Source organism: Lathyrus oleraceus, chromosome 1, assembly GCF_024323335.1.
Source record: "Lathyrus oleraceus cultivar Zhongwan6 chromosome 1, CAAS_Psat_ZW6_1.0, whole genome shotgun sequence".
Classification (NCBI taxonomy): Eukaryota; Viridiplantae; Streptophyta; class Magnoliopsida; order Fabales; family Fabaceae; genus Lathyrus; species Lathyrus oleraceus.
Window position 1 is genome coordinate 216,298,241 of NC_066579.1, and position 13,459 is coordinate 216,311,699.

The 13,459-nt window shown below is 37.6% G+C and overlaps 1 protein-coding gene and 2 non-coding genes across 3 annotated transcripts; 2 read left to right on the top strand and 1 right to left on the bottom strand.

The window, feature by feature from the left end:
- The first annotated feature begins 554 nt into the window (after positions 1-554).
- LOC127116714 (small nucleolar RNA R71) lies at positions 555-661 on the top strand. The gene has a single exon (XR_007801510.1). It is a non-coding gene; the product is annotated as a small nucleolar RNA R71 (small nucleolar RNA).
- A 5,956-nt stretch (positions 662-6,617) lies between these two features.
- LOC127100599 (uncharacterized) lies at positions 6,618-7,091 on the bottom strand. Its single transcript, XM_051037836.1, has one exon. The coding sequence runs from the start codon at positions 7,089-7,091 to the stop codon at positions 6,618-6,620; it is 474 nt and encodes a 157-aa protein (XP_050893793.1).
- A 130-nt stretch (positions 7,092-7,221) lies between these two features.
- On the top strand, positions 7,222-7,328 carry LOC127116309 (small nucleolar RNA R71). Its single transcript, XR_007801263.1, has one exon. It is a non-coding gene; the product is annotated as a small nucleolar RNA R71 (small nucleolar RNA).
- The last annotated feature ends 6,131 nt before the right edge of the window (positions 7,329-13,459 follow it).

Here is a 13,459-nt window from a genome sequence, read left to right on the forward strand (position 1 = left end):
TTCTAGGTGCTTGGGGAGCAGCGGGGGCTCCTTTATGATAACCCGGAGGAACTGCAGGTGTTGGGTTTGGAGCAAATAAAGCATTGTTGCTCTTGTAGGAAAAATTAGGATGGTTTCTCCAATCAGGGTTATAGGTGCTTGAGTATGGGTTCCCTTGGGCATAATTTACTTGGTCAGTTGGAATAACAGCCAATAAATGACATTCATCAGTGTTGTGCCCAGGTGTTCCACATAATTCGCAGTTGGGTGTCACAACAGTTACGGTAGTTGTTGGAGTTACGGTCAAACTTTCAATCTTTTGGGTAAGTGCGTCCACTTTAGCATTGACACGGTCTATGCCATTAACTTCATACATTTCTCTCTTTAGTGGCAGTTTATCTGTAGGTGTTCGCTCACCTTCCCATTGGAAGTGATTTTGTACGATATTTTTAATAAGTTGATAGGCTTCTTCGTAAGGTTTATCCATTAGAGCACCACCAGCGGTAACGTCTAAATTCAGCTTAGTGTTATACAATATAGCATTGTAGGAAGTATGGATAATTAGCCACTGCTCAAGTCCGTGATGGGGATAAAGCCTCAGTATATCCTTGTATCTCTCCCACGCTTCGATAAGAGATTCATCGTCTTTCTACCTAAATTCCTTGATTTGGGCTCTTAGCGTAGCAGTTTTGCTAGGTGGGAAATATTGTGCTAAGAAGACTTTCTTCAACTTGTCCCGCGTAGTGATAGAGTTGGATAGTAAAGACTGGAGCCAAGCTCTTGCTCCATCTCTTAAAGAAAAAGGAAAGAGACATAGTCTTATGGCTTCGGGATTAACACCATTTGCTTTCATTGTGTCTGCATATTGTACAAACACTGATAAATGAAGGTTCGGATCATTCGTAGGGCTACCAGAAAATTGGTTTTGTTGTACGACTTGTAAAAGCGAAGGTTTTAACTCGAAATTGTTTCGGTCGATTGTAGGGGCAGATATGTTATTGTGTGGCTCTTCTTGTGATGGAGCAGCATAGTCTCGAAGTGGAAGGTTCAGATTTTCGGCCATAATCGGTTCTGGAATATCCGAGTCATGGATGTTGTATTTCAAACGAAACTCTTTGATTCGGTGTATTAGTATTATATAACGCTCTACTTCTTCAATCAGATGTTCCAACACTTCGCCTTGTGAGCGAGTGTTTGGCATACAACCGACAAATAAACGGTTGCCTTAGTCTATACGGTGCAATGACGGAGTCACACTATTGACTAAATTAGTCCCCGACAACGGCGCCAAAAATTTGATCGCGACTTTATGAGTCTATCGGATTATCTAACTGCAAGTATACAGTCTATCACGTAGTTTTAAAAGATATCGAATCCACAAGGACTAATAATCAATCTAGTATTATCAATTGATGCAATATAAAGGTAAAGCTATTAATTACTTAATTCATACGTAATTAAAAACTAGAATTGGAATAGGATTTAGGAAAATATCAAGAAAAGGAGGCCGAAATATGGATTTCGTGCACCTCATGGACTCTGTAACTCATTAGCGTTTGTTTTATGTTAAGTTTCTTTTAGTAGGAACTACCAGTTTATAAACTTTATCTCACACACTCGCGCTATTGATTAAAGTTACACCCCATAACCATGAGATTCTGCTCTCGCTCGACCATTTCAATTAAGAAGCTTTTTTTGAAAACTAAATAAGTCCTAATTGATGCCTAAAGCGCTCTCACTGTAATTAGGATCAATGCCCAGTTTCCATTATCCGGTTCAACTCTCACACTCTCGCGCTATCGACTCGAACCTTAATTGTTTTTCAGTCTCGTGCAAAAACGATTGAATTAGACTTGAAAACTAAAGCCAGAAAAATAATTTAAGAAAAGTTTACGCCAAATTCATTACCGAGTCCCGTCGGAACGACGGTCCTCACATACCGGACTCAAAGACGTTTAGGTAGACATGGAGTTAAACTTAAACAAACTAAACATGGTAATTGAAATTAAAGACATCATGGTAATCGAATTAAAATGCGATAAACGGAAATATAAAGCAATAACGTAAAAATCGGAAAACTTGAATTAAATTTTTAGAAACTTCAAATACACGAATGGAAATAAATGATTTCAATTATGTTGGCAGACTTGTGATCCAAGAGTACAGAAAATTAAACTAAAGCTGTGATAACCTCTCGATGTGAGCGGTTATCACTTTGAATGCAATATCTGCCTAAAACTAAAAGCAACAAAGCTTTCGCATAATACTTGGATGTCTAAAACTCCTAAAACAATGTCTTATATAGAGTCCCAATGTTGTAGAACCCTTTCCAAACATGTAGAATTTAGTCAAGAGAATGTACGAATGTGGGAAAGAATGAGTCAGGTTGGTTTTTCCACTTTCTGTTACTGTGCACGTATGGAGAACGCCATGAGCTTAAGTTGGATGATGATGTGGCTGGGTGCATGGTGAACGCCATAAGGTGATGGTGAATGCCATGCACTAGAAACTTGTTTTTTCTGCATTTTTCTCCCTTTTCTTGCTCCTTTTTCTATTTCTACGCGTGGACCCTCTATAATTGACAAGTATATGAAATGAAAACAAAACATGCCATAAAAGTAATAAAACATGATAAAACGACACTAAATAGCATGTGAATCGGGTCAAAATATACGATACATTTTCGCATTATCAAACTCCCTCACACTTAGACCATTGTTTGTCCTCAAGCAATAAACCAACACAGTAAAACAAAATAAGCTCGGCCTAAAACAAAGGCGCAACATAATAAGATATGGGCCACATACACTTAAGTAGGCCTTTTAGCTTGCAGCCCACACAAGTGGTTCTATAAATAGAACCTTTGTGTAGAAGCATTTCTGCAGTTGCAATTTTGTTTCTCTCTCTCTCTCTCTCTCTCACTCAAAGCCTTCATTCGTAGCAGCTAGCACTGAGATTGAAGGAATCCGTTTGTGTGGACTGAGTAGAGGCGTTGTCATCGTTCAACGTTCGTGATCGCTCCGTAGATCTGCATCAAAGGTTTCAATCGTCATAAGAGGTAACGATTTTATCACTGATCATGGTCATTCGTAAGGATCACTAGAGGAGAATTTTTTATAAAATTCCGCTGCATTTTGGATCGCTCTTCTTCTTCAATGACCACTTCCCAATTTCATATGCATGGCTTCATGTTACACTTTCAACATCACTCATGATCATCTTTGGACCTTTTGACATCATTTTATGGGCCTATCACACACCCATGCAAGCATGCACATGAGAATTACTATTTTTGGCATTTGAATGGAAGTGTGTGGAAATCAATTGCCAAGCCTATAAATACATTGCCTCATGCTCAGAATTATGGACACCTTTCCCGAGCTTTGTTTCTGCAACCTTCTTGTCACCTTTAGAGGATAAACTTGAAGGTTTTTAATTGAAAATCGAGTTTCAATTTCACTTCTTTTTTGAAGTTGAAACTCCAAGAATCCGAGCCATTTGAGCTCTCAATTCACCTCCTGCAATCAAGTGGAAGCAAGCCCAGGCAAATTGAGATCCAGATCGAGCCTCATCACTATAAATAGAAGGTGAAATTTTCCAAACTTTCTCTTTTCGATTCTCTCTCAATTCTTCATCATTCTCTTTGATTTTTGATTGGCTGAAGTCCTACCAATGTAGGCAACAAGATTGAGTTGTTTTGAGGTCAAATCGAAGCAACTCAGATCATGAACCTCAAATTTTCAAATCCATGTATCTTTCAATATACTTGGAATTGGAAGACATTGAGGTCAGATTCGTGCTCCTGAGCATTTTTCCTTCAAAAACATGTACTCACTTTTCATTTTTCATTTGGTTGAGGGTGGACCAGTACGGTGAGATCCACCAGAGAAGATGACCGGAGCTAGAGCTTCGGTGGTGTGTTGGCATGACCTGAACCATCTGATCTCACATCCACGTTTTAATCCTGACCCTTGTTTTGTTTGACTCATGTTACTACCCGTTTGACTCGGGTGTTTGGTGCACTCTAGTGCGTGGCCATCAGATTTACCACCTCAATTGATGAGGGCGATCTGATGGCCCTTGTTTTTTTGAATTTCTTTTTATTTTCTGATTTTTCATTTAATCCATTTATTTTGTTTAATTCATATTAATTTCATTTTTAATCCAAAAAATATGGGACTTTCACCAAAAATCTTTAAATATTTTTCTCATCCATACTCTAAATTAAAATTATTTTTGGATTAATTTTGATATTTTTCATGAATTAAATGTTTTTATGCATATTTTTAATTGTTTAAAAATACTTCTGACTTTTTAAAAATTGTGAAATTTTTTGTCAAAGGTCCTTTGACCTTGTTTGACCTAGGATAAATCCCTTGGTCATTTATTTGGTATTTTGAAGGGATTTTATGTTTTGACCAAATTTAAATGCATTTTAATCCATTTTTAATTGATTAAATGTATAAAAAATTTGTTGAGTCATTTTTATGGTCTTTTGTTGTTTTACTTTCTGTTTGGGTCTTGGTCACGGTTAATTTGACTTTTGTTGGATCAAAACCATTGGATTTAGGGGATTGATGAAATGTACATTTCATCTCCCAAAATGAATGGATTGTTTTGATTTGATGAAATTCCTCCCATGATCAATTTGTTTTTCTATCTTCCCCTCCCTCTTCATCTTCATCCCTATTCTTCCTTGTTCCCTCATTTGACCAGTGAAATCTCTAATGTCAAAAGGCTAATTGATTCATCAATGACCTTGTGTCAGATGAATCAATATAAGTATGACTGAGATAGGTCCTTCCCATTTCCTTTTAGTGTGTGGTATGTTTTAGGAGTTTGGTTCTTTGTACCAAATCTCTGACATGCATTAACACCCATATTTTTATTGTCCGGCCTAAGATATTTGTAGCTTCTAGATAAGATCAATTACGATTGCTTAGCATAGAGCTAAATTTGACCCTCAAGGTATGGCATTCTAGTAAGTGAGATTGTAAGTCTCCCATTCTTCATGGAATTGTGTGGAGACTTGACATTTTTTCCTTTCATGGGAGCTAATGGCATACTTGTTGAATTATCCAAGTTGGAGCCATTCTCATGGAAGATGTCTTGATTTAAGGATTCATACTTCTGAATGAATGGTTGAGTGTTCTCCAAAGAATGACTTAATCAATTAAAAATCATCACTAACACTTGACTAACTTTTGAATAACATTTGACTAACTCTTGTTAATATTGCTTTACTTTCAAGTCATTTACTATTATGCAATTTAAATTTCAGTCCTTTATCATTCATTGCCATTTACATTTCATATAACTTGTTTATGTTTATGTCCTTTTCACTTTACTCATTTGAGCAATATCTTGTGATCGTATATTTTGTTTGTGTGTTTTGATTTTGTTTGTGGTCTTAGGACCTTAAAATACCTAATAACAACAAAACCGCTAAAAACATCTGGTGGACTATTAAACTTGATTTGAACTTTTGGACTTAGGATTAGGCAACATTCCCTGTGCTAAAAGGACTTGGCCAATGCCAACATCTTGATACTGAGATATTTTGAGTTTTGCCTTCATCTGATACAAGCCTTGAGAGCTCCTTGGGTTCATCTGTTACTCTGTCTTTGTGCTTAATTGTTGTTTTGATCTTGTGTATGATGTTTTGTTCTAAGTTGATCAAGGAATTTTTCATCTGGTACATTGAAAGACAATGAAGACTGCTAGCTATTGGAATGTTTGCTTGGATGTGGCCATCTTTATTTGATGCCCCTGATCTTTATGATGTCTGGATATTGCTCATTGCTTATGCTTATTGCTTAATCAAAGTCCAAGGGAAAATGGGTTTCTATATGACATCCTTTTCTGTTGGATTGCATCTCATTGGTCAGATCTTTTCAACTCTTAACTTTGAATTTTTTCTTAGTGTAGTCTCTTCATCTTCTCCCACTTCTTAAATTTCAAAATCTCTCCCTCTTTTCAAAACCTTTCTTTGCTTGTGATTTCAAATTTAGACATGTCTTAATGGTTAGAAACTTTGGCCTTATGCCATTGAATTTTCAAACTTTTTCTTAAATTAAATTTGTAAATAAACTTAACCATATTGACTTGAATTTAAAAAGACTAAAAGAACTACCAACCTCATTCAAATTTTTGGCCCATTGTGCATTTTTTATTAACTTTTGTTAAAAGCAATTCACCAACTTATTTGAAAATTTTACCACGATCTACGAGGTTTTGGTCCCTCATTTTTATGTTGGTACGTAGGCACAAGGCCGAAGGTCTTATCAAACACAAAAATATAATCATTGCATTCTTTTCTCATCCCCACACTCTATTTTTATCAAACATATTTTATACCAAAAACACATGCACACATAAAAAAGGGCTCCCTATGAGTACCTAGGACACTTTGGGTGCTAACACCTTCCCTCCGTGTAACCAACCCCCTTACCTGTAATCTCTGGAATTTTATTAGTTTTGATTTGAAAACTTCTTATCTTTGGGTTTTGTTCGTACTTTTCCCTTTTCCTTTGGAAACAATAAAAGTGCGGTGGCGTCTCTGGTTTTATTGACGTTAAGTTTATCCATAGATTGATGGTCATGAATTTACCACTATAGTTAGTAAACTCTTTATTCTGTTAGGTTTGGGATGCGATAAAGTTCTCCAATAGTAGTTTGACATTTGATTTTCTAGGTGCTTGGGGAGCAGCGGGGGCTCCTTTATGATAACCCGGAGGAACTGCAGGTGTTGGGTTTGGAGCAAATAAAGCATTGTGGCTCTTGTAGGAAAAATTAGGATGGTTTCTCCAGTCAGGGTTATAGGTGTTTGAGTATGGGTTCCCTTGGGCATAATTTACTTTGTCAATTGGAATACCAGCCAATAAATGACATTCATCAGTGTTGTGCCCAGGTGTTCCACATAACTCGCAGTTGGGTGTCACAACAGTTACGGTAGTTGTTAGAGTTACGGTCAAACTTTCAATCTTTTGGGAAAGTGCGTCCACTTTAGCATTGACATGGTCTATGCCATTAACTTCATACATTTCACTCTTTAGTGGCAGTTTCTCTGTAGGTGTTCGCTCACCTTCCCATTGGAAGTGATTTTGTGCCATGTTTTTAATGAGTTGATAGGCTTCTTCGTAAGGTTTATCCATTAGAGCACCGCCAGCGGCAACGTCTAAATTCAGCTTAGTGTTATACAAGATACCATTGTAGGAAGTATGGATAATTAGCCACTGCTTAAGTCCATGATGGGGATAAAGCCTCAGTATATCCTTGTATCTCTCCCACGCTTCGAAAAGAAATTCATCGTCTTTCTACCTAAATCCCTTGATTTGGGGTCTTAGCGTAGCAGTTTTGCTAGGTGGGAAATATTGTGTTAAGAAGACTTTCTTCAACTTGTCCCGCGTAGTGATAGAGTTGGATAGTAAAGACTGGAGCCAAGCTCTTGCTCCATCTCTTAAAGAAAAAGGAAAGAGACATAGTCTTATGGCTTCGGGATTAACACCATTTGCTTTCATTGTGTCTGCATATTGTGCAAACACTGATAAATGAAGGTTCGGATCATTCTAGGGCTACCAGAAAATTGGTTTTGTTGTACGACTTGTAACAGCGAAGGTTTCAACTCGAAATTGTTTCGGTCGATTGTAGGGGCAGCAATGTTATTGTGTGGCTCTTCTTGTGATGGAGCAGCATAGTCTCGAAGTGGAAGGTTCAGATTTTCAGCCATAATCGGTTCTGGAATATCCGAGTCATGGATGTTGTATTTCAAATGAAACTCTTTGATTCTGTGTATTAGTACTATATAACGCTCTACTTCTTCAATCAGATGTTCCTACACTTCGCCTTGTGAGCAAGTGTTTGGCATACAACCGACGAATAAACAGTTGCCTTAGTCTATACGGTGCAATGACGGAGTCACACTATTGACTAAATTAGTCCCCGACAACGGCGCCAATAATTTGATCGCGACTTTATGAGTCTATTGGATTATCTAACTGCAAGTATACAGTCTATCACGTAGTTTTAAAAGATATCGAACCCATAAGGACTAATAATCAATCTAGTATTATCAATTGATGCAATGTAAAGGTAAAGCTATTAATTACTTAATTCAGACGTAATTAAAAACTAGAATTGGAATAGGATTTAGGAAAATATCAAGAAAAAGAGGCAGAAATATGGATTTCGTGCACCTCAGGGACTCTGTAATTTATTGGCGTTTGTTTTATGTTAAGTTGCTTTTAGTAGGAATTACCAGTTTAAAAACTTTATCTCACACTCTCGCGCTATTGATTAAAGTTACACCCCATATGTTGGTGTAAGCCCTAGAGGCCAATACTTTTGGTACTTGTATCGAATTATTTATTAATAATAAAAGGCATTTTCTTTGTTATGGTTGATTAATAAAGTCCCTGGAATAGATAGTCCGTTTAATGTATTAAGTGTGACTTAATCATGAGAACACATTGAACATAAGGACACTATTCTTAAAGTATCCATAGTCGAGCTTTAGTGTGAAGTGGGATAACATTAAAGCATTAAGACTATTATGTTTGTAGACTCATGATCACATCTCATGGATCATGGATAAAGAGTTATCAAGTCTTAAACATAGGTATGAATATTAGGAGTAATATTTATACCGGATTGACCCGCTATGAGAATACTATATAGAAAGTTATGCAAAGTGTCATAAGTTATTCTCATGGTGATAATAGTGTATACCACTCTTCGACCTGAAACCACTATGGATCCTAGATGTAGAGTCGAGTGCTTTATTGCTGATCCAACATTGTCCGTAACTGGATAACCATAAAGACAGTTGATGGGTACTCCACGAAGCATGTTGAGGGACATGAGTGTCTTAGATGGAATTTGCCAATCCTGCGTAACAGGATAAATGTCTATGGTCCCAATATTGAACTGGACAAGGGTGACACTGTCTATACCTTGTGTTCAATATAGACATAAGGGCAAAGGGGTAATTATACACATAATTATTATCACAGGAGGTTTTGTCAGATCACATGACATTTTCGTGACTTGGGTAGCAGTGATGTGTTGCTAGATACCGCTCACTGTTTATTATGTTAAATGCGTGATTTAATATAATTGCCAATGCCGCGAAAACCTATAGGGTCACACACAAAGGACGGATTGATGAGAGATAGAGTAACTAAGGAACACCGTAAGGTACGGTGCACTTAAGTGGGAGACGAAATATGGTAAGGTACCAAATACTTAAGTGATTTTGGGCATATTATAAGATATGGGCCAAAATACACTTTAAGTGGGCTTTTTAGCTTGAAGCCCACACAAGTGGTTCTATAAATAGAACCCCTTGGGTAGAAGCATTGTCACTCCATTCCACTCAGGCAGAAATTCAAGTAGAGACTTGGAATTTAGTTTCCCTTTTTCTCTCACTCAAAGCCTTCATTCATAACAGCTAGCACTGCAATTGAAGGAATCCGTTCGTGTGGACTGAGTAGAGACGTTGTCATCGTTCAACGTTCGTGATCGCCCCGTGGATCTGTATCAAAGGTTTTGATCATTATCAGAGATCTGCACCAAAGGTTTGAATCGCCACAAGAGGTAACGATTCTATCACTGATCATGCCCATTCGTAAGATCACTAAATGGAGAAATTTTTAAATTCCGCTGTGCCTTGGATGGAAATTCTCCTACAGTGGTATCAGAGCCACTTACGAAACCATGAATCTGATAACTGTTTTTGTTCTGTAATAATATGATTAAAGACAGAATGAATCAAAGGTTAAATTGAGATCGATCAAGTTACATATATGTGATATATGTAATCCTGATGCAAAATACATTATATATGATATAGTGTTCTCGTTTCGTTCATTCAAACCCTCAGTGATTGTTTTCCTTTGAGCGATCAATGGTCGTTTGCTTCTTGATCCGACATTAGTATGGTGAAGCAATGACGTGTTGATCAATCATACTGAATTAACAATCGAGATGTGTTTGACGGTCTGAAATTGGTGCATCAGGGTTAGTGACGGCACAAGGGTTGTGTTGTCAGAGAGTTATGCGATTGGGGTTTGATTGCACAAGAGTTGTGTGTTCTAAACACTTTTCCGAACAGTGTTAACCGGTTAACGCGTATGGTTAACCAGTTAACATAATACGAAATAAAAGTTTTGAGATTTTCAAACAGTGTTAACCGGTTAACGCATTTGGTTAACCGGTTAACGCAAGGCGGAAAACAGTTTTCCAAGAAATTTTTCAACAGTGTTAACCGGTTAACGCATATGGTTAACCGGTTAACGCAAGGCAGAAAAGAATTTTCTAAAAGTTTTCAAACAGTGTTAACCAGTTAACGCATATGGTTAACCGGTTAACGCAAGGAAAAATTCACCCGTTCGGCTAGAAAAAGTGCTTTGAAGTATCAAATGTTGATACGAAAACGACGTCAACATTCACCCGTTCACGCATATGGAACCACCGTCCGCTGACCGGGCAGCGAAACACCCGTTCCCGCTGTCTGGGCAACGGACCCCCGGCTAACTCTGCGTAGTGTGATCGGTCGTCGAAATTTAATTTGAGTTTAATTAATTAAAGGAATTAATAATAATAATAATAAAGTGTTTATTATTGTCTTGTGGTGATCGGTTATGGCCTTAGTTTTCCTTTGTTTTGTTTTGGGTTTTTTAAAATACGACCTGCGTGTCGTGCCTCTCTCTTAATCTCCCAAATGTAACTTCTTTTCTCATCTCACTCCCTTGTATGTAAAACGAGTTTCTTTCATGTAATGTAATGATATGAAGAAAGCAAAGAAGTCAGTGCCAAAGGAGGACAACCTTGAAGATCTTGCTTGGAGAAGCTTAGATCGTTGTAGGTTAGCTTAGGTTCTCTCATTGGCTTGGGAGAACAATTGCGCTAGGGGCCATAACTGTTTCATTATGTATGTATGTATGTTGATGCATGTGAATGTATGTTGATGCATGTGAGAGACGGTTTATATGATAAACAAGCCGGTGAGATCAGAAAAATTGCAAGTCCCTCAAATTAAATATTAAGTTTATGCTTTCCAAGTTTTAACACTCATCAAGACTAGTAATGGATAATGTAGGTTTCGCCTACGCGAGGTGCATAATCTATATATTAGTAAGGTGCGATGGGATAATTGTAATATCCAACTGTTAAAACAATGGGTCAAACTTAACTAAACAAATTATAATAAGATTATATATATGTTTAGAAGCAAGAGTTGGGAATAATCCATATGATGGATTAGAATAAGGAGTTATTCACCCAACTGAAATTTTCGAGAGTTGTATGAGATACAATTGGAAGGAGTTCCTACCTAAATAACCTAGTTTTGCGTAATCCGCCTACGCGGACTTAGAACGAAGTGAAATGTGGATCTCGACCCACTAGAAAATCTTCCAACGGAATTTTCCGAATCAGATGATGAGGGTCATTTGTTTTGAGTAAAATAGTGGGAGCATATTTAATTAAAGGCCTAATTGAATATGTCAATGATACTTATATTTTCATTAATCCTTATGTAGATTACCATGACAGCAAACATCTCTAACAACATCCTGCGATCAATCCTTGATAAGGAAAAATTGTCTGGGACAAATTTTCTGGATTGGCACCGAAACATGAGGATTGTCCTCAAACATGATAAAAAGCTGTATGTCTTGGAGACACCTGTTCCTGAAGAGGAACCTCCTAGTTCTGCACCTAAGGCAGAAAGAGATGCTTATAAGAAGCATGTCGATGATGCCAATGAAACTGCTTGTCTCATGCTGGCTACCATGAACTCAGAATTGCAAAAGCAACATGAGAACATGTCAGCATTCGATATGATCGAACACCTGAAGTTGCTCTATCAAGAGAAAGCAAGGCATGAGAGGTTTGAAGTTTCAAAAACCCTTTTTCAAAGCAAGTTAGCTAAGGGAGCCCCTGTAGGTCCCCATGTACTCAAGATGATTGGGTATGTGGAAAACCTTGAGAGATTGGGTTTTCCCCTCGAAAAGGAACTTGCAACTGATTTGATCTTGCAATCGTTGCCAGATAGTTTCAGTCAATTTGTCCTAAATTTCAATATGATTGATATGGACAAATCTCTTCCTGAACTGCTCGCCATGTTAAGAACTGCCGAGCAGAATCTGAAGTCAAAAGGGAAGTCCATTCTGATGATCAGAAATGGAAAGAGACAGAACAAAAGGCCCACTAAGCAGAGTGATAAGGGGAAGGGCAAGGAAGTTGCCAATCCCAGACCCACTGCTGCTTTGAAGCCTAGTGGAGGCATAGCAAAAGAAGGCACCTGCTTCCATTGCGGTAAGACCGGACACTGGAAGAGGAACTGCCCAAAGTACCTGGAAGATAAGAAGAATGGAGTAGAGACTTCAACTTCAGGTATTTTTGTTATTAATTTATCTACTTCTGCATCATGGGTATTAGATACTGGATGCAGTTCTCACATTTGTACAAATGTGCAGGAACTAAAAAGGAGTAGAGATTTGGCAAAAGGTGAAGTCGACCTACGAGTTGGCTATGGAGCAAAGGTTGCTGCTTTAGCCGTAGGAACTTTTGTATTGACTTTACCTAGTGGTTTAATAATTCAGTTAGAGAACTGTTATTATGTACCTGCAATTAGCAGGAATATTATTTCCATTGCTTGTTTGGACAAGTTTGGTTTTTCATTTATAATAAATAACAATTGTTGCTCAATTTATTTGAATGATATATTCTATGCTACTGCACAAATGAACAATGGACTATATGTCCTTGATCTTGAAATGCCTATTAATAACATTAATACAAAAGGGTGAAACCTAACGAGTTAAAACCAACTAGGTAAGAATATTAAAACTCTTCGATCAGATCGAAGTGGTGAGTATTTAATCCTAGAGTTTGATGACCATCTGAAAGAGTGTGGGATCTTATCCCAACTTACTCCTCCTGGAACATCCCAATGGAAGGGTGTATCTGAGAGAAGAAATCGAACCCTGTTGGACATGGTCCGATCCATGATGAGTCACACCAATCTTCCAAACTCCTTTTGAGGACATACACCATTGACATCAGCTTACACACTTAACCGTGTTCCATCCAAAAGGTTAAAAAGACACCATATGAGATATGGAGTGGTAAGAGACCACATATGTCTTACATGAAGATTTGGGGTTGCGAAGTTTATGTGAAACGACAAAATTCAACTAAGCTTGAGCCCAAATCTGACAAATACTTATTTGTGGGGTATCCTAAAGAAACAAGAGGATATTATTTCTACAATCCTTCTGAGGGCAAAATGTTTGTCGCTCGAACTTGAGTTTTCCTAGAAAGGGATTTTATTTCCAAAGGAATCAGTGGGAGGAAAGTAGAACTTGAAGAAATTCAAGAATCACAAAGTATCGATACACCTATGGAGGAATTAGAGCAGGAAACACAAGTAGTTGTGTAAGAGCAACCTGCTCAAGTAGAACAAGACCAGTGTAGG

Excerpts from the sequence above, each read along its gene's own strand:
- LOC127100599 (XM_051037836.1), bottom strand. The coding sequence starts at position 7,091 with ATGGCACAAAATCACTTCCAATGGGAAGGTGAGCGAACACCTACAGAG.